Below are 22,248 nucleotides of genomic sequence, written 5' to 3'. Positions count from 1 at the left end.
CATTTTCAAAATCATTTTACATTCAGAAACACTGTAACTGGAAGTATATGTTATTAATAGATTACCCTACTATAAAGATGCACATGAAGAAATCTTAAGCTATAATTCATGGTAAGTAAACATTTATTTTTTTTTTTTTTTTTTTTTTTTTTTTTTTTTTTTTTTTTACCAGAGTAATCAACTATATTTGTAGGTACTTTCTCCGGAGTAACATCAGCTGGAATTGTAATTTCTTCAGCTCGTGGAGGTACTTCTTCAGGAAATTCTTCACTTACAAGGGAAAGGATAAGGGATGTTTTACCTACACCAGCTGTGAATGAAAAAATAACTTCAATTAGAAAACTGAAATAAATATAAACAAGTTCAATCAGAAAATTTAAATCATATTTTGAATAATTTTCTCTATTCCATTAACAATTTTTTTAAGTTTAAAAATATTTATAATACAGATATTTAAAATATTTATATTAGAACATAAATAATATGCATCACACAAGGGGAGAAATATTACAATTTTAAAAAAGTAACTTTTATCAATAAGTTTTATGTAAACAATATAAAAAAGCATTTAAAGCCATCTTATTTAATACCCAGGAAAAATTAAATATTACCAGCAGCAAATCTAATATCAATAAGGTCTACACATGCTATTTATTTTCTCATTAGATTTCTTTGACATACCATAACATGGTGAGTCAAATGTCATTCTTCATCAGTCAAATGTCAGTCAAATGTCATTCTATCAGAAAAAATATTAACAGATTAATAGTTGAACTGTCTCACCTTTCATGTACTAAAGGAAATATACAGGGTGTCCATAATTAAACTTGAAATTTGCGAGCAGTCTGTAGCAAAAACTATGCAGCAGAATTGCATGAAAATTGGTTAATGGCAGAATGAAATGGTGGGAATTTTATCGAGGGGGGTACAATGAGTTTTAAAAACCACCACTAGACAGCGTTGTGCAATGTAAACTATTGGCATATGCAAATGTCGTAACCATAGTAATCCTGTGCGTCCACAACAACTTTATAAAGATGTGAGAGGCGAACCACAATCATACTCATTTCCAAGTTAAGGAAGATGACACCGACTCTCTAGGAATGTGATTTACTGGTGAAATTGTTTTAACAAAATGGGGACATTTTGGTAAAGTGTTTTGTAGAAATTTCAGTCTTTGAAACAGTTATAAAAAGGTCCACTCGCTAGTCAAGGACATGATTAGGAAATTTGAAGCAATGGGAACACTGGGGATTCAGCCAAGAAGGAGATGAAATACAGGTAGTGGATGATGTAGCGACGCAAGTGAAGGAAGACAGATTGCACACTATCGGCAGCACTAGTGTTGGGTGTACTGCAGCATCTGTTGACCAACTTTGTTCTATGGTTCCTAAGATTCTTTAAAAGGTCTTATGCTACTCTTCCTATAAACTGACACTAGTGCAGCAGCTCTTACCAGCTGATCTGGATAGTTGACAAACTTTTGCATTACAGTTTCTTGCTTTAGTTCAGCTCTAGGATGAATGGCCATGGAACATTTTGTGGACCGACAAGGCCCATTTTCATATGGAAGGTGAGGTTAACATGCACAGTTGCCGTATTTGGGCTGCTACAAAACTACATCAGTTCCTACAAATACTTTTTGCATGCAACGGTTTGTTGCGGCTTTACTGTAAACTTCGTTGTGGGTCTCTTCCCCCCCCCCAAAGAGCACAGCGCCGCAAGGCCTGTGACATGCAAAGTCACCAGTCAACGATACGCTTCATTATTAGAGCAACCTGTTATTCTGGTTTTTCAGGCAATGAGGTGTGATACAATCGCAGTGCTTATGCGGGATGGTGCTCCACCACATATCGCACGTTGTATGAAAAAAGTGCTGGGCCCGCCATTTCGGTAACGACAGAATCAAGCTGGCAATTTCCTACAGCTTGGCCTCCTAAATCCCTGACTTGAATCCTTGCGACTTTTGCCTGTGGGGATACCTGAAGTGGTTTACCGTGATCCCATTACATCACTATTTGACCTTAAAGAAAGCATAGAATGCCATGTGCGTAACATTTCCCAGTTCATGCTGCTTTCAACAGTTGAACATGCGATTTTATGCTTCCAGATGGTAGCAGACAATGGTGGACATCATAGCAAGCATATTTTGCAAACTTTTGTACATTATTAATATGTTCTCAATAAAACTATGATACGCCACCTGGAGTGGTTTTTCAAACATATTGTTTTTTTCTTCCTTAATAAAATTTCTATTATTTCATTCTGCCATTAACCGAATTTCATGCAATTACGCTATATATAGTTTTTGCTACAGACTGCTAGCAAATTTCAAGTTTTTAATTATGGACACTTTGTATGTATACTGTTGCATTTTTGTAGGGGTTCGAGGACTTGGAGTGAATAACAACAACGGCACTTGATGAAGTATCAAAACACAATTTATTAGATAGCATTTCTCAGAACAGCTCCAAAAACACGTTTACAGATGTCAAAACTGCAAACACACTGAAACAATCAGCAGCACGACTATCAAACTATAATGGTGAACACAGCTTCACAGCAAAGCACCAGAGTACAGCTCCCAACTCGGTTCAGTCCACCTCGGAACTCTACTCTACTCTTGAGACCCTCTATGCTACCGCTTGCGAAGCACTAGACGATACACTCGATAGCCTCAACGATGCACCAACAGCATACAGCGATACAGCCGACGACCAACTCGAGAGTAGACTGATGATCAACTCGACTTTTCACTGACTGACTTGCTAAACTCTCACTCACCGACTCTGACTGACTATCAACGTACCAGCGGGGTTTATATAGCTTTTAGCTTGCATTTGAGACCATTCTGGGCCAAACCGGTAACAATTTGTACCAGAAGGTTCTCCATCCATCTATGGCACATCAACAATTTTGTCGCCAAATGGGTGATTTTGCACCAAATATGGCAATCCTGCATTCCCTTGCCATGGCTGGACATTTCATAATAATATATACATTTTTTACAGCAACAATTACAAAGGACTTTTAAGTAAAAAATGTAATTTATTTATATTAATTGGAGATCTACTTTTTAGTACTCACAACTACATGTGGCTTCTCATAAAATTAAATTCTGAAGAAAAGACTAATTTTTCAAAGCAATCAATCATAAAATGAACTTTATGTCATTGTTTTAAGTAAAAATTTCTGCAGATTAATAACAAATGATAAAATAATAGGTAATGCACTTGATTTTCTTGTAGCCTTATCTCATTCATTCAACAGTCCTCATTTGAAAAAGAAAAAATTAAAAGTGCAAATAACTCAATTTACATTTCAGTTTATCTAAACATTTACTTGATATGAAAGAGGTTTTATGATTTCTATGTAGTCACAGATTCTCTGTCCGATGTTGGTTTGTTACTCATTAAAAAAATTATAGTAAATACTGTTGCTGTTGAAGTTTAAAATAACGCAAAAAAGGGAGATACTCAGATAACCATCACTTGGAGAGGTTCCTGAAATTTCGTTTGCCAAATAGGGCGATAAGTGCCAAACAGTTGGAAGAGTGTTTAGGTTGCTAGCCCAGATGTTAACTAAGATAGGAAAAAGGAAAAGGTTATTCTCTTCTATATGCATTAGATAAATCTTTGTACTGATAATCATATGACTTTGTTAATAGACATTTTGAATTCGCTGTTTAATTATTTTCTAAATAACTTAATTACACCCGTAATTAGAATAAGATAAAGGAATTTTTTGGAAGCGCCTTTTGATGCCATTTCCCTCTTGGCATAAAAAAATTTCTCCTGAGGATATGGCGATTTTTCACAATTCAAGATGGCAGAAAAATATGAGCCAAATGCTGCTTATCTGAGATTTTCCCCAAAAAGTAGCTTTAGATTTGCGTAGGTAGCTAAATACTCCATCAATTTCAAAAGTAGAAGGAACAAAATTCTGAACCTAGGGTGGATTCTCGCCTTAAAAGAAATTTCATAATTTCAGAAGAGGACGACGTAATCAGTCTTTTTTTGACCTGTTCATGCTCTCATAGCAAGATAATTTTCAATTTGCTTTTCCATTACTCCTTCCCCCTACCCTAGCAACTGAAAAATTTCATACATTTATTTTTTTGTTACTGCTAATAATTTAATCAAAAATAAAATTATACACAATTTATACTGAATTTTTTAAAATCATTATAACACTATTTCATGATCTTTTTTTATGTAATATACAATGGAGTTAAATACATGGTGCCTTAGCCACATGAAAATTCTAGGCAATTCTTTCTTTGAAATACTAACTTACATTATTACCACTGATTAAAAAAAAAAAAAGTAGTCTAACACGAAATTGATATAAATAATTTCAGGCTTGTTGAAGCACAATTTTCAGCTTATTTTACTGTTACAGATCTTATGTCACTGATAATCTTCTTAGAATAATTCTTTTAATTCTGAGATATTTAAAATACTGTTTTGTTGTCTTGAAATTTCACAAAATTTGCAGCAATATCCGTTTGAAATGCATTTCTGTAGCCTAGAAAGAAGTTATGCAAAAAATCTTTTCTTCACCTGCAAAAGTAATTTGTTTACATTAAAATTTTATACATCTTAGGAAGAATTAAAAAATGCTGCACCAAATGTGCCTCAAAACTGTTACCTTAACCAGTTAACATTAGATTACACTCTGCAATCTAGTATTAATGTATCATGAGGCACATGAAATAAAATTCATAATTTTAAAATTGATTAATAAAACTACACTAAAACTTACATTAGAAAAAAATGAAAATTTAGTCATTTCAGGATCATTCCTACTTTAAACTGCCACTTAAACATGTTTTTATAAAAAATTATGAATAGTTAAATACCCTTTCTATCATTGAACAACTTTAATACTTTTGTCCTATTTAATTATTATGTTGCTGATTTGATATACTAATCTTTTTTTTTTTTTTTAAATATATAACAAATAATGCATGTTATTTTTTTTAAATATTATATTAAAATTTTCAGTTATTATCATAGTAAGAATGTTTTCACACCTAAAATTTAAATGTCATCAAACTTATTGCAAGGGAAACATATTCATGAAACACAAATTAAATCGCAATCTAAAAATATATTTCTATCATTAGGGAAAGAGTTTTCGGTTTAATCCTATACGATACAGACGGAATTTGGCGACATTATGATGAGAAATATCCCTTACATAATTTTTAGGTAAAACCATACAGCTTTCATTTTATTAATCAAAATAAAAGTAAAGTAAAACATAAGTACTAACGTTCTCCGACTAGAAGAATTCTAACATCTTTCCTTCCATTTCTTGGACCCATGACTTAACCTGGAGGGGAAAAAATTAAATTAATGAAATTAAAATGCAACACATTTAAGTTTGCAGTAATTAACTTAATAACAGTGATCTCACATTCTTTTACACTTGAAAAAAGTTTGTATATTTTAAGTATGATAAAACTATTTCATTGTTTAGTACGTGAGATCCTACTTAACTGAGAAGTAATTAAGACAGTTTCAAACCTTTTCTTCAACCATGTAACAATTTGTGAATGTTATTTCATGTATGATATAAATAGTTCAAAATTTTTAATATGATCATTTTGTAAATGGAGAAAATACACATTATAGACAGAACATATTTACACATAAGAGACTTAAAGAACTAAACAACTCTTTCGAATACACGTTAAAATATTTTCGAGAATTTTATTATGTATATATCACAAACGAAACTTTCTCTGCTACTCAGAACCGGCCATTACTTTTCCCATGGGTCTTGCACACGGTTTATTAATACACAACTTTCAGAATGGAGTGTATTATAAAAGAAATTCAGATTTCATGTAGATTAAATTAAATTACATTTATAATATAAAAAAATAAGATTTGTGAGAGTTAAAATTGCTCTTATTTATGTTTCACAATTTTGCATCTTGAAAACTGTACGTCTATGATATTTTGGTTTATTGCAGTATAATTATAAGAAAAAAAAATTATAAAATGTTTATCACTTGAAAGGGAAAAAAAATAATGTTTTTATCATCCTTTATTGTAAAAGCAGATATTTGGATATATAATATATATATATATTTTTTAATTTGAATTTGTATGGCAACATTAATTTGTAGTGTAAATAAACAATGCGTTTTGTGAACGTGCGAAATTTAAAAGCTCCTCCCTGTATTGCTACTGAAGTAACTTTCGATTAGAACTTCATCAGACCGCGATTTTCCAATTTCGATGCACATATAATTTATGTTGTTGTTGTTCTGATGTATTTATCCCTTTCTTCATAATGCCCTGGCATCGAAAAGAGTCAAATTTAGTCGGTATCAGAAATATTTGTCGGCGAAGTATGAATGGCTATTTCACTATTATTACTGTATTATGCATAAATATGTATTAAGTTATTTACTGGAGTTTTGCTTCTTATAGGACTATTGGAAAACATTTTTGATCCTCTTAAGGTCCGCAATGAATGGAAAGTACTTATTGTTGATAAACTAGCTATGAGTATACTGGCTACGTGCTTTAAAACTCAAGAAATCATGGCTTGTAACATTGCTAGTACGTTAATATTTTATACCAATTTTGTCTCATAATGTGTTAATGTATAAGATAATTAATTCGTGAGATAAATCTAAGAAAAGTAAATTTTTTAATTCATAGTTTGAATAGCGTCACATGAGGGTTATTTATTGTCTTTGAAAAATCAATAACATTCAGTTACTCTAAAAACTATGAAAGCTCAAGTTTTGAATGCAGTAAACACATTTAGATGTCCATATTATAAAATTTGTGTTTGACTATTAAAGTGCATGTAATGTAAATAATTATAATTGTTCATTTGGTCATTTCCAGGGTAACTATTGGTAAGCATGCTCTTTCATATAACTTGAGTAATTCTTTATTTATTTTTTACAGTAAAGTCTCAAAAAATTAGATAAATTATGTACAAAAAGAATTTTTTTGAGCTTATAGTTAGAGAAAAATTGTACACAAACTAAATTTTTGTTTAAATGCGAATTTATTTCATATGTAAAAGATTTACATTCTACAACACGATAAATATCAAAACAAAACAAAAAAAAAATCTGTACTATTTATAAGCATTATTTATATTTGATTAAACAGGCTTTATTTGGCCCACCAATGGCTGAGTAGTAAAATCGCTGAACCTGAACTTGAGTTTAAATTCTGGTAAACAGACTGGCTATATAGGAATTTCCATGGTTTTCCCCATGTGTAATATAGATACAGGTCAGTTCCCCTTAGAAGGTACACTATGAAGGCCTCCATTCTCTCAAGTAGACAGCTTGCATGCGTTTTGCCATAACCCAAATATTCTGAATATGTAGTCCTTATTCGAAGGTAAGCCATTCTTGGTTGAATAGTTATTTCGTGACCAGTGGCATAGCTAGCACCCGGTCGTGGTGTCACTCCAAGATAGATAGCTATTTAAAATAGTAAAAACTGTATAAACGTAAACTTATATTTTTATTTATTTAGCGATTTTTTCCCCTCGTTAATAATCAAGTTACAATATTATGTTAATAATAGCACTATTTTATTTTTTAACACTGACGTAAAAGTTAAATGAAATTTAAGTATTGTAAAAGAAGAGAGTGAATAAACTTATTTAATAATTAAAAAATTCTGTACACTGTGGGAAAAAAAAAAAAAAAAAATGGGGCTGATTGACGAAATTTAACTTGCGTTTTTCATGTCTCGAATGTGCGACTTAGGTTATGTATTAGATTTATATATAGCATTGTTCTAATATAGGTATTTTGACACAAAATCTGACTTTTACTGAAATGACATGCCAATTTTTTTCCATATTTCGATCCTATGACTTAAATTATACCAAATTGCGAAGCTTTGTAAAAATCGCAAGAATAGTTTTTAAAAAATTAGCTCTCAAAATTTAAGCTCCTCAATGTTAATTGAATTTGGTATATACTTATTAGTATCTCTTTTTTTGTTAAACTTATTTGATTCTTCCTTTCACATTTCGAAATTTAGGTTCATTCCAAATCAAATTCGCCCATTTTCTATGCTTTATTTTTAAAATTTGCATTTTTAAATAATTTTTCTACATTTTTCGAAAAACATTTTTGTGTTATAATTTGTAAAATCTTTACCATCATCTTAAAGTAGATGTATTTCTAAGCATACCTGCAAAAAATTAGAGTTTATTATTCACAATTTCTGAAGATATACCTGAATTATATATTAGCGCTTTTTGAAATGTGGCATATTTGTTGAAAGCGGTAATAACATCAAATGTGATTTAAGCATTTTGTTAAAATTATTTGAATGTAAGAACGATGTAGCTTTTCCTCCGCTCATGAACGATGTAGCTTTTCCTCCGCTCATGAACAATGTAAAAGAGAAAGAGAAATAAGTTGCCATAAATAAAGAAGTTCGCCAAGTGAATTATTCTTGGCACAAAGTGAATGTGATATGATGTATTTAGTTATGGCAAAGCACACTAGGGCTATCTGCCTAAGGGAGGGATGCCTTCGTGGAGGACTTTCTAAGGGAAACTGGCTCGTATACACGTTACACATGGGGAAAACCAAGAAAACGCCCATGCAGCCAGCCCGTTCGCGGGATTCGAACCTCAGACCGAACTACCAGTGTTTAGCGACTTTACCGCTCGGCCGCTGGTGGGCTGGCACAAAGTGAAAAAATTCGGCAAGATAAATTTTTGAATTTCTCCGTATATTCCCCGAATTTCTCCAAATTTTACAAAATTTAATATTTAGGCATAATTTGAGACGTAGAATTGAAATATGGAAAAAAATTGGCATGTCATTTCAGAAAAAGTCCGATTTTTTGTCAAAATACCTATATTAGAACAATGCTATATATAAATATAATATATATCCTAAGTCGCGCTTTCGAGAAATGAAAAACGCAATTTGAATTTCGTCAATTGGCTCAATACAACTAGACACATGGAACTGCACCGCCTTTTTTTTAGCAGTGTACAATCATTTAATTTTTTTTTCTTTTTAGCTTTAACAGCAGCAAACTCATAAATCACATCATCCAAATTTATATATTGTGTTGCTTCGTGTTCTACTGTTAATATGCGAGATTGTGGAGTCTCCGTTTGGGTCATTGTTGCCCGCAGGTAGTTTTTAATTAATTTTAGTTTACCAATGCCAATGATTTTAACTTACGGAGTGCCTATGTTTCAATACCATGTACCTCCACATCAGAAAAATATCTAATTAGTGAGCAGAAATAGGAAAGTTGGATAAATGGTTGTCACTAGAGGGAGCCACATTAGCTCGAGGAAATTAAGGGATAGGAAAAATCGAGAAAATCAAAAGTTTTGACTTTTTTTGGTGGGGGGGGGGTTGGTTTTAAACGTTTTTTACGTATTTTTAATTTTATAGTCCTTTTTTGGTATTTTTTGTAACTAATTTTAGTTTGCTGAAACTCGTTTCACAAAGCAACTCATTCGGAAATTGTTATAAATAAGTTTAGTGCTACCATAAGATTCAGAAGAGATTTTGTAAAATCCCATTCCACGATGAATTTCAAAAAGTCAAGAGACACCCAATTAGAAACTGTAACTTGGCCGCTTTTAAATGTCTTCTAAATCTTGGTATCTCTAAGAGAAGTTCTATTTCTGAAACCTCATCATAAAATCCGTAAATTTTGAGACAGCTAATTTCAACTCTTCAGTGTTTGCTAAAAGTATAGTATTTGTCTGCAGAATCCCGAACAATAAAGCTATATCTTGAACGGAATTCGATCTACTTTGGAGCTCAGTATTGAATCGGTCAAGACATTCAATTGATGACATATGACACATAGCTGAAATGCTGACAAGTCCAGATCGCGGACTTTGTACTGTTATTAATTTGGTTATCTTCCTTAATTTTTAACATGATAAGCTTAAATATTTAAAAAAGTTATATATTTTATTGCTTTATTGAAACTTAAAAAAGCTTTCGAAACTTTCTTCCTAGAAACTAAATAATTGTTTTGAAGTACATTATTAATTGAAATCCTGTTAGTTATTCTCGGACTTATTAATAAGGGTAATTTATTCTTGATCAGAATTATACGAATGAATCAGCAAGCAGTTCCGATTTTTCTAAAGTTAATGAAAGCAGTTTTATCAGTCCCTAAACATTTAGTTTTTCATAGTCGTTTAACATGTAAATTATAAACTTAAGCACTTAAACAGAAAAACGTGGCAGAATCAGTCTTGTTTCCCAAAGTAATAATTTAAATATTGACCATTGGTGAATCTGAGGTAATATTCATATTTTTTTTCTCGAAGAATTTATTTTATTTTGTTTTAAAATTTATACTTAATCTGTAACGATATAATACTTGTAAGGAAATAATTCACCCTAAATCCTTAACTATCATCCTGGTTACTATAATAGTTTAATGCAAGCTTCTACTGTGCTTGATCAACGTAGATTCAAATTCCTGTTAAATATAGATGCTTATGACTACAGTGTAGAAACATTAGGTTATTTTGAAGCAGAAAACATGAAAAATGAGCAATGCCCTCGCCGGGACTCGAACCTCGGATCTCTCGAGTACGCGCTGAACGTGCTGACCATTACACCACGAAGGTAGGCTAAGAAGGCGGGAGAAATACATTATATACTCCCCTTTTTAAAAGGCTACTGGAAACCCATTCGCTAAATCCTGGTGGGGTAGAATCATCATCCACCATCTTTTTTTTATTTCGGGCGCCGCTGTAAAGACATTAGTTATTCCGAAGCAGAAGACAATGAAAAAATGAGCAATGCCCTCGCCGGGACTCGAACCTCGGACCTCTCGAATACGCGTCTATCGTGCTAACCATTACACCACGAAGGCATGCGAAGAAGGCGGGAGCAATACCTTGGAAATCATTTTTGAAGCCCTTCTAAGAAATCGGAAGCAGGAGAAGGTTGGGAAAAAAAGGTTCATCTTTGGATTATGGTAACTTGACGATTTTTTGGCGAAAATGTGGCGACCAACTCTGCTACAGCAACCCTCTATTTTTTTTTTTTTTTTTCCGCCGCCATTTTCTCTTCACGAAGTAAAGACATGTTTCTTTTCTTTTTATTTACTGAACACTTTTTCCAACAATCTACTAGCCGATTTACAATTATGCCAGAAATTTTATGTAACAAAACTGATTACTCATGACAAATATTAACTGCAAAATTGGGAAAAAGTGCACAATCGCAAACTTCTTGCGCGTTTTTCAGAATAGCACATACACATAAACCATTTACACGTCGACTTATTTTTACTTAAAAAAACATCCCAGAATTGCACAAAAATGGCATTGCACACACTCTTAACTTTATCTATCTACACTGCTATTTACTCATAAATTACAAAAATTTGCACGAAAATGCAAAAAAATTCTGTGAATCTTTAAACTCGGTAAAAAGCACATATATGAAATTACCTGATCGCGAAAAAGTATATACCCTTTCCAAGGATGGACATTTCCACGTATAAAATAAATAAATAATCCAAAAACTTTTACTTCTAAATTATCTATTATATTATAAACGTCACCAACGAATTCATACCGCAAACATTACAAATGGTTACGAATACTTAGTGTCAAATATTTAAATTATTTCCATGCACGTTTACTTCAACTGAAATGTATACCAAATTCCTACAAACATAAAATTCACAAAATAACTATCATTTAATTAAAATATCACTAAACCATGTACACGTTGACTTATTTTTACTTAAAAAAACATCCCAGAATTGCACAAAAATGGCATTACGCACACTCTTCACTATATCCATGTACACTGCTTTTTTCTCATAAATTAGAAAAATTTCACGAAAATGCATGAAAATTTTGTGAATCTTTAAATCCGGTAAAAAGAACATATATGAAATTACCTGATCGCGAAAAAGTATATACCCTTTCCAAAGATGAACATTCCCACGTATAAAATAAATAAAATATCCAAAAACTTTTACCTCTAAATTATCTATTATATTTTAAACGTCACCAACGAATTCATACCTCAAACATTATAAATGGTTACAAATACTTAGTGTCAAATATTTAAATTATTTCCATGCACGTTTACTTCCACTGAAACGTATACCAAATTCCTACAAACATATAATTCACAAAATAACTATCATTTAATTAAAATATAATTAAATTCAAAAACGCTACTTAAAATATAAATAAGCACATACATTAAATTAATAAAAATTAGCTTATAATCCTAATTACTTTAAACTAAATCATTGCTAATAACAATTTTCCAATAATACCATATTACTTTATTTTACTCCTTACATTTAGAAAAATGCATAAAAATAATAACCTCAAATAATTAAAAATACTAACTTACCTAATCTTCTTCAGAATCTTGATTACGTGGCCGATAAACTTTTCTTATTTCCTCCGCTAAATAAAAAGCAAGCGTATGTGCGCCTGTTTCAGGATCTTTAAAATCATACTTATAGTTCACAGCAAGGTACCAGGTAAAATAAATAACTTAATAAAACATCTTTACTTCTATCTCGCAAAACCTTAAAAAAACACTTATTACTACTCCTTTCAATCCCACTAAATACCCATTTCGAATTCACTTTAGTTAGGGCCATGGGATCCAAAAATTAACCAACACTGTTTCACACAACACAGAATAAAGCTAAATACAAAATTTCCAGATTTTTTCCAGATTTCCCCCCTTTTCCGATTAAAGAACTGTAATTCGTCCATTAATGACACATGACATATCTCATGATCTTTCATTTCCCTCACACAAAATAATGCGTAATCGGAACTGAGTACTTCTCACATTATTACCAAAGTCCTAGGTAGTAACCTTTATCGCCTCCAAAATGTCGCCAAACGCAAAACTACCAGTTACCATATTCCAAAGATCAGCCGAAAAAAATTTAATTTCTATATTTTGAATATATTTAAGATAAAGCTGGGCATAAAGGCTACTTTTCTGTTAAAGCCATACCAATGTATTTTTTGGTGCCATATCTGCCAGTGCCTATCCATATGTACCGGAATTTACAATGCTTGTCTTTCACGCCCCTATTTTCCTTCACCTTGGAAACAAGCCAGTATATTCATGATACAAAAACCAGAGAAGCCTCCTGACGAACCGGCGATTTATAGATCAATAAGTCTCCTATCGACGATGGGAAAGATTTTCGAAAGAATTATATACAACCGAATTAAGCCTTATCTAGATCTTATCGCAGATGAACAACATGGATTCAGGAGAGGACTCTCGACTTCACATCAGCTGGTCCGTGTTACGGAATTCATTGGTGCAGCTATTCACCATAAAAACAGCGCAGCTATCCTTATGCTAGCCGTGACCAAAGCTTTTGACCGCGTCTGGCATGAAGGACTACTCTTCAAATTCATTAATATGCATTTCCCGAGGGAATTAGTGTTCGTAGTCAGATCTTTCCTTCAAAATAGGACTTTCTCGGTACGACAGGGAGATCAATACTCAATTTCTCATCATATTCATGCTGGTGTCCTCCAGGGAAGTATTTTAGGTCCAATTATGTATTTAATATACGCGAATGACTTCCCGAAATTCTCAGAAGACCCCAACATCATGGTAGCTTGCTATGCGGATGACACCGCAATTATCGCTAATTCTAGAAGGTCAAATTATGCCCTTGGAAAAATTCAATTCCAAATTCCAGCCATTGTAAACTGGTGCCGCAAGTGGAAAGTTAAAATTAATTCCGAGAAATCTAAAATTCTAGTGATCAGGAAATATAAAACCACAGACACTCTTGATTGCACCGTCAGTCTTTTTGTGAAATCTATACCTATTGTACGTTCGGCCAAATACCTTGGAGTCACCTTTAACCGCTCGTTCACTTGGTCAGCTCATATCAACAGTGTCAAAGGAAAAGCTTATGGGATTCTAAGACCACTTAATCCACTTATGGCTAAAGAATCAGGGCTAAATCTTGCAAGAAAGAAAACGCTTTTCAATGCAATGATTAGGCCCATCATCACGTACGTCTCCCCGGTATGGGCGAGTGTTAAAGACTGTAAAATTCGAAACGTGCAAATCCTGCAGAATAAAATCTTGCGCGTAATCATTAATGCCCCATTCTACATAAGAAATGAAAATTTGCATAAGGACTTAAAAATCGACTATGTGACGGATCATCTGGCCAAGCTTAACGTCGACTTCTACAGGAAAACTAAAGGTAGTAAAATTGCCAATTATGACAGTGTTCTGGAATATGAAAAATCATCATGGATGACCTATTTCTCCGTCCCTATGCCTCTTACCAACTTAGACATATGGAAGATTAATTCTTAACAGATCTTAACTCCTTTATTACATTTTTCACTCAAGAACAGCTTCTCGTATGACACACGCCCACTGATGACGTCGACCAGTCGCATATCAGCAGCATCCATCAGACTGAATTCAGGGAACGATTTTGTCTCTGCATACGTTTGCCTACTTCAGTATAATGAAGTAACCAATATTACAATTAACCATATTTGTACGAACATTTTAAGGGGTAATATTTGGCATTCCTCACAGTAGTTCGTGAATTATCCTTCATTTCTACTTCACGACATGCCTCGCATCATCTATCACAACGCTGATTGGCTCCTTCTCTTGACTGACCCCGCCTCCTCCAGCTTTACCCGTCATTACAAGAATGCAGCTTTTAACGCTGGATTTACATGGCAATGGTGCCAATACTTTTTTCCAGAATTGGCTACGTCCTTCCATAGAGAGATAAGGCAGGGAAATTTTTCAATGTAAGGCTCCGCAGGAAACTAACTTATTTATCTGGGAAGTATTGCTCAGGCGATAGAACCCCAGAATAAACACCGCATATAGTAGTATCGCAGTTGGTGCATATTGGTGTACACTGGTGGCCACCAAAATTGCAACACCAAGAAAGACAAGAGATATCACAACGGAATTTATTTAATAGATAACATGTTGACCAAGTATCAAATGATTAAATTTATAGACTTCTGTGAAATGTGGTTTCTTCCAAAATCAGTAGCCTGAGTAGCCGCCATTGTTGGAGATCACCGCTGCCACACGCCTCGGCATTGATTCAAAGAGAGTTTGGATGTGTTCCTGGGTTACAGCAGACCAAGCAGCTTCCATACGTTTCCAAAGTTGATCTGGTGTAGCAGCTTGGGATGTAATCTGGGTCAATCGTTCAGCAACCATGGACCACATGTTTTCTATTGGCGAAAGATCCGGAGAGCGAGCCGGCCAGGGAAGCAATTCAATCTGACGATTGACAAAGAACCCTTGGACAATGCGTGCCACGTGTGATCGCGCATTATCCTGTTGAAGTATGGCTGTGGGCAAGCCATGAAGTTAAAGAAAGACAACTGACTCCAACACTTCGGAGATGTAACGCTGGCTGTTTAAAGTACCGGCAATGCGTACTAAAGGAGTGCGAGAGTGATATCCAATACCGCCCCATACCATAATATCCGGTGCAGGACCAGTGTGGCGGTGAATAACGCAGCTGCTCAGCATCCTCTCTCCACGGTGTCTCCAGACTCGAATACGACGATTGTGGTGTTGCAGACAGAAGCGTGACTCGTCAATAAAGACAATTTCATTCCATTCTGTCGTCCACATCCTTCTTTCATCGCACCATTGGCGGCGGAGACGTTTGTGGTTCTGCATCAAGGTAGACGAAGCAATGGACGTCTTGCGGACAGACCACTCTGCTGTAAACGACGTCGAATGGTACACGCAGACACTGGATGATGCGTTACAGACTGAATGTGCTGTGATATGGTTCGTGATGTGACTGAGCGATCCGTCACTGCCATGCGTACAATGTTCCTGCACTGAGGTGGATGCGATCGACCATGTCGGTCCGTCGTACCCTCCTGCATCCAACGGTCACATATCCGCATTACAATTGTTTGGTTTCGTCTAACACGACTACTGATTTCCCTGAAAGATAATCCACACTCTCGGTAGGCCACTATCCTTCCTCTGTCGAACTCGGATACTTGATCAAACGAACATCCCTGTTTACCACGAGGCATAATTGACCGTTTTTTTGAAAAAACCACAAGAAAAACACAATTGCCGAACTTGAAATCGTTGAAAACTCTGAGCCTTAAATAGCGCTTTGAAGTGGCGCCACAGGCGCGCGTGATGTGCGTCTGCGCTGAAATTCTGATCATTTGCATATCTTACCTCCGCTAACTGTTGTAAATTTCATGTTATTTGCATGCTTCTTTCAGGATGTTGCATTTACGGTGGCCAGCAGTGTATTTTGATTCTTTTTTTCCCTTGTACATTTCTCGATATTACATGAATTGCTATAATCGGGAATATTATCATGGAAACACTTTCTGATTTAGAATAGAAGAGAAACATGCCAATGTGACAATCAAAATCGCAATAACAACTTTGTATTTAGCGTAAGTATATTAAAACACTCAATCGATTTCGAGCGCAGCTAAGCTCCCTCCTCATCAGGAGAACGAAATTCCTAGAAAGGGGAAAAAAAGAAGAAAAATAAAGCATTACCAAAGGAGTCTCAGAAACACGTGGTCCTTATTAGCACTGCACGTGGTCGTAACCGGATTTTTGAATCAGAGTTACGCTGGCCGCCTACTTTTACTGAGCCAGGCTATCTGATCAAACATATGACACATAGACTTAAACGCAAGAAAATCAGAGAAGTCGAAAAAATAGGGAGCGAGGGGCAACTGCACCTTCACGCACCAAGTCTGAACTTCGAATAAAGTTATGTTTCATCAGATCGCCTGGCTCAGTAAAAGTAGGCGGCCAGTGTAACTCTGATTCAAAATCCGGTTACGACCACGTGCATTGCTAATAAGGACCACGCGTTTCTGAGACTCCTTTGCCAATGCTTTATTTTTCTTCTTTTTTCCCCTTTCTAGAAATTGCGTTCTCCTGATGAGGATGGACTTTTAGCTGCCCGCGAAATCGATTGAGTGTTTTAATATAGTTACGGTAAATACAAGGTTGTTATTGCGATTTTGACTTTCTAATTTCTTTGCAAAATCCTCTAAAACCGTAGCGAAGAAAGAACATGGAACATGGCTGAAATCATTTTTCCTTTTTGTGAATAAGCTGTCACTAATTTCCAAACTTTTGTAACGTCCATTGATTTTAACATTAAGATGATACGAGGGCTATCCAGAAAGTAGATTACGTTATGGAATAAAAAAATAAACAAAGTATAGGAAACAAATTTTATTATATACAGATGAAAGCCACTCTCAAATACTACTTTTCTACATAGTCACCATACAAATTAAGGCATTTATCGTAGCGATGTACGAGCTTGGAAATTCCTTCGTCGAAAAATTCGGCCGCCTGCGCCTTCAACCACTTCGTTACCTCTTCTTGCCTTCCATCTTGCACAAAACTTGTGGTAACCAAGCTTTTCGCTGATGATTTCGTGCAACAAACTTCGCGAAATTTGTGGAAAACTCAAAGAAAGTTCCGTTATTGTGAAATTTCGATTTTCACGGACTTAAGCATCGACTTTTTCGAGAAGTTCGGCGGTCACTATGCTGGGTCTCCCACTTCGATCTTCGTCGTGAACATTGGTTCGGCCATTTTGAAATCTTATGACCCACTGACGCACTCCACCTTCAGTGATAATGTTGTCCCCATACACTTCACGAAGCTGCCGATAGATTTCTATCGGTTTACAGTTTTTTGCAGTCAGAAACCTTATTACTGAGCGCACCTCGCGGGATTTTCAATTAACGCAGACATTTCAAACCGTCACAGTATCTGAACGGAGCACAGCACGAACCTCTCACTAGCACGGCTAGATGCAGACTGAGCTGCGCAACGCTCTGACCCCAAGATGGCCGCGCTAGCCCCGCCCCTTGCGGACACAGACGGAAACGTAATCTACTTCCTGGATGGCCCTCGTATAATAAGGAACTGCTACATACCTCTCTGATGCAATTATTCTAATCAACCATCATGTTGTGATTAATTTGATAAAAACTTTTATTCTCAAAACTCAGTTATTATTACAGCTCACCAGCGGCCGAGCGGTAAAGTCGCTGAACAGTGGTAGTTCAGTCCGAGGTTCGAATCCCGCGAACGGGCTGGCTGCATGGGTGTTTTCGTGGTTTTCCCCATGTGTAACGTGTATACGAGCCAGTTTCCCTTAGAAAGTCCTCCACGAAAGGCATCCCTCCCCTTTGGCAGATAGCCCTAGTGTGATTTGCCGTAATTAAATACACCACACTAGTTATTATTACAATAAGTAAATGAATTATACAGCAATAAAGAAAGGAGTATGTATTCCAAAAATCATGTTTATGTTTAGACAATTTTTTTCTTTCGAACATGAACAAGTGCTGTATAGCCAGTTCGACTTCAAATCACATTTTAATTTCATGAGGTGGTTATTACCCTTTTTGAAGAAATGGGATTATAACAAAAAGAAGGTACTTTCCAGTTATCTGCACCCCTACCATAAAGTATCGAAGAGGCAATGTACCGTGTATGTGGGAACCCAGAGTGTCACCAAAAATTATTTATAAGGCAACCCAAGTATGCGCATAGTATTATGGCCAAGATAGAATCCCCTTAGATTCTTTATTCTTCATTGAACATTTTCACAAGTGTGACTGCATAATATAATCCCTTCTATGGGAATTTCAGTGTTTTAGAATAGCTTTTGATTGCATACTGCAATTTTGTCATCTTTGGCAAAACTCAGACTTAGCTTTCCACACAAGTTTGGCACACACAAGGCACTATTTTATTTCCAAGGCACTTTCCACTCAAGGCACTATTTTATTTCTCATTTTAGGATTTCCATGCTGCAGTTGTGTATGATGCTGAGTGCTGAGTTTGTAAAGTTCTTTGAAAATTTTCTCAACAAAAACAGACCATTTGTATACATCGAGAGAACTTTATTGTAAAAAGTTGAGAAGTGTGTTGTATGTCTTGTATAAAACAATAGTGTAAAAACATTAATAGCACTGGGTGTATTGTTGAAATAGACGTAAAGGTACTGAAACAAGGGTTTTTCTCCAAACATAGCAACATGTTTGCACATGCTGTCCAAAATCAGAAATGACTTCGCAGATTTTCGGTGCGGGTATGGATAATCATTTTCATGTGTAAAAAATTATATAACCACAATAAACACGGATATCTCAATTTGATCATATTCTGTATAGGGTTAATGATACAGTCTTTATAACTGAATAGTTGTCCACAGTCTTTATATTTGAATTACCAAATTCCATATTCAGATGAATGTTGAATATTATTTAGCATTAGAAATACTGATATATTAGAAAACTGAATAGGTGTATGTTAGTCATTTGTAATTCTACTGTTAAATACACTCATGTCCATAAATTAAGGATAATGCAAAATCAGACAAAGGAAGAGTTAGAAGCAAAACAAATTTGACTTATTTGTAAAACTTATTTATTAAACAAAAGGTAAAGAGCAAAAAAAGATGCTATATGTTTGATATTATTAAAAAAAATTAGCGATTTTTTCTCCCTAGAGCAAATTACAAAAACAACCTATTTACAAAAAAACAATATTACATGCTTGGTATTGATTGTTAATACATCGTATGTCTCCCAGACGATGCAATACAGTCCGTACAACGCCTAGGCATGCTGAGTATCAAATTATCGATCTGATCTTGGGAGGATATTACACCACTCAAAAAGCAATGCTTTCCGAAGTTCTGGTAGACATGTAGGAGGAGGTTGACGGGCTGCAACTCGTCGGCCAAGCATGTCCCATACGTGCTCTACTGGATTCAAGTCCGGTGAGAATGTTGGCCAGTCCATATGGGTGATATCCTCCGATTGAAGGCATTCGCTTACGATGTTTGCACGGTGAGGACGGGCGTTGTCATCCATAAACACAAATTGTGCGCCCATGGCGCCCCGAAACAAACGTACATGTTGTTCCAGAATGACGTCCCGATAGATTTGGCTTGTCATGGTTCCAATTTGAACATGCAGGTCAGTTCTGGAACCCAGAATAATTTCACCCCAAACGAGCACTCCTGCACCACCGTAACGGTGTCGTTCAGTGATATTTTCTTGGTGGTAACGGGACTTGGTGCTCTCCATATGAAAGTCCGGCGAGAATCAGACTGCAAGCTAAACCTGGACTCGTCGGAAAACATCACACATGCCCACTGTTGCGGTGTCCACAATGCATGCTCTCTACTCCAGGCTAACCGCAGGCGACAGTGAGTTGCAGTAAGTGGAACACATCTGACAGGTCTACGAGCATATATACCAATCTGCCCTAAACTCTGTACACGGTCTGCCTTTAAATTGTCATACCAGTGGCTGAAGAGGGCTGACAAGACAGGTCTGAGACTGTGCTCCGGCTGTTTCTTTTGGCAGTAACTGCTAATACCGGTCCTCATTCCGCGTTGTAACTCTGGGGCGACCTGTGCTGTAACGTCTACTCACATTACCATCATCTTGGAATCGTTGCCAATGCCTGGAGATGACACACAGGCAATTGCAAGTTCGTCTGATACTTTCAGTTGGGTACGCCCCCATTCCAGACGGCCGATAATTCTACCACGTAAAAAATCATCCAAATGCGTCCTTTGTGTCATAACTATTCGGTTATTGCACTGAAATGCTTATAAAGCGCCTGCGAACAATTTACTTCTTTGCCTGTATTCCTTATATATCACTCTCTTACGCTCTCGTCATTGTGACGTACCATCGGTGTCATCTGGTTACTTCCTGAAATTTTCATATGATTCTTGAAGGCGTGTGTAGTGATTTTACAGGTGAAATATTTATTTTAGAGTTCGATTTCCGCGTGACTTGAATTATCCTTAATTTATGGACATGAGTGTACTTAAAATGTATTAATTAAACTGTTGTAATACTTAAATATTTAATAGTTTTAAATGCTTGCATTCAAGAATTTATTATATATATTCCAACTGCTCACATTACCCTCCAAAAACCAAAGTTTTACAGTTGTTAGTCATATTAGAAATCTTCAAAATGACTCTCCTCTCAATGGGACAACAAAATTTGATGACATCTGCAGCTAGCATTCTGAGAGAATGCTGTTTATGATAAAGCACCGATCTTAGAGTAAAAATCCAATTTTTAGGATTACGAGTAAAAAAAACTTTTAAGTTTAATGGGCATAACAGGCTGATTTTCAGCAGAAAAGTTACTGCATTTTTGAATTGTGTAATTTTACTTTTAAATGGAAATTTTTTTTTGCAACTTGTAAGAAACTTTTGCGTTAGAATGAAAATGAAATAACTATAATCAGTTTGGCAAATACTGCCTAAAGAATAATAAATTTCTTTGATCCAAAAAGTAGTCATTCAAATAAAAAAATGTGAATTTCTCTCAAGAAAATAGTTGCTGTAATGATTTAGAAAAAGCTAAAGATCGATAAAACAACTGACATTGAATAATTTTCCAAACATCAGTACTTACTTTTATTATTAATAATTGTGAAAAACATTAAATGAAATTTTTATTATTACAGTTATAGAAGAAATGGAGCAAGAGCGCCAATCTATACCTTATCTTTCAGCAATTTATATTTTAACTTCTTCAGAAGAAGTAATATGCAAACTTTATTTATTTTACATTCTTTTAATTAACTGTTGGTAATGCATTTCAGAAATTTATTGCGTATGCCTTTAATATACTGTGTATATCCTTTTTTTTCCCCCGTGACTCTTTTTTTTTTTTTTTTTTTAAAGCACAAAGTGTATAATTTTGAATTCACTACATCTCTATGTTTTCAGCATTGATCTTGAGTTTTAAGCTCTGCGTCCACTTTACGATCCCATTTAAGGATTTCTGGAGCACTGTTTCAAATTCATGAATATCCTAATATCTTTCCTGGAGTGCCAGATCGCGATGTCATCTGCGTGGCAGGCCACTTTAGTATCTTTTTTAAGGTTCAGGTGAATGTTGTTCACATATAACAGGAAGAGAAGTAGGCTAAAATAAGAACCCTGTGGAACACCTGCAAGGATTTTCTAGCTCTTGGATAATTATCCACTGTAGTGTACTTTAATTTTTTGTCCCTCAAGAAATCAATTATCCAGATAAGGGTACTTACTCCAATAAGACAATGATGTATAAGTTTAATGAGTTTCTGTTTCCAGGTTGTACTAAATGCAAAATACATATCAAGAAAAATAGCAGTGGTCTTTTTTGGTAGTTGCCCTTGGAAACCATTGG

At 35.0% G+C, this 22,248-nt stretch overlaps 2 protein-coding genes across 24 annotated transcripts in view; one reads left to right on the top strand and one right to left on the bottom strand.

The window, feature by feature from the left end:
* Miro (mitochondrial Rho GTPase) overlaps positions 1-5,791 on the bottom strand; it is a 93,216-nt gene extending 87,425 nt beyond the window's left edge. For 20 of the 23 annotated variants that reach the window (XR_015042125.1, XR_015042124.1, XR_015042133.1 and 17 more), the window contains exons 1-3: positions 5,532-5,785; positions 5,278-5,337; positions 170-310 (exon numbers count right to left, since the gene is read on the bottom strand). Coding sequence is in view for 10 of the 23 variants with exons in the window: in XM_035368525.2 (XP_035224416.1) it covers positions 170-310; positions 5,278-5,329 (193 nt within the window). In the remaining 13 variants the exon portion in view is untranslated. Of the gene's footprint in view, positions 1-169; positions 311-5,277; positions 5,338-5,504 lie in introns of those variants that run through there. The other 3 variants (XR_015042127.1, XR_015042126.1, XR_015042136.1) reach the window with 3 other exon arrangements.
* A 357-nt stretch (positions 5,792-6,148) lies between these two features.
* On the top strand, positions 6,149-21,728 carry LOC118197173 (syntaxin-binding protein 2-like). Its single transcript, XM_035368683.2, has 3 exons — positions 6,149-6,364; positions 6,447-6,578; positions 21,542-21,728. The coding sequence occupies exons 1-3, from the start codon at positions 6,307-6,309 to the stop codon at positions 21,667-21,669; spliced, it is 318 nt and encodes a 105-aa protein (XP_035224574.1). The 5' UTR covers positions 6,149-6,306; the 3' UTR covers positions 21,670-21,728.
* Positions 21,729-22,248: the final 520 nt, after the last annotated feature.

Source organism: Stegodyphus dumicola, chromosome 7 (genome assembly GCF_044657685.1).
Source record: "Stegodyphus dumicola isolate Sdum_Otavi_A_Nest chromosome 7, ASM4465768v1".
In the NCBI taxonomy this organism is placed as follows: Eukaryota; Metazoa; Arthropoda; class Arachnida; order Araneae; family Eresidae; genus Stegodyphus; species Stegodyphus dumicola.
This window is presented reverse-complemented; position numbering and strand designations above follow the sequence as displayed.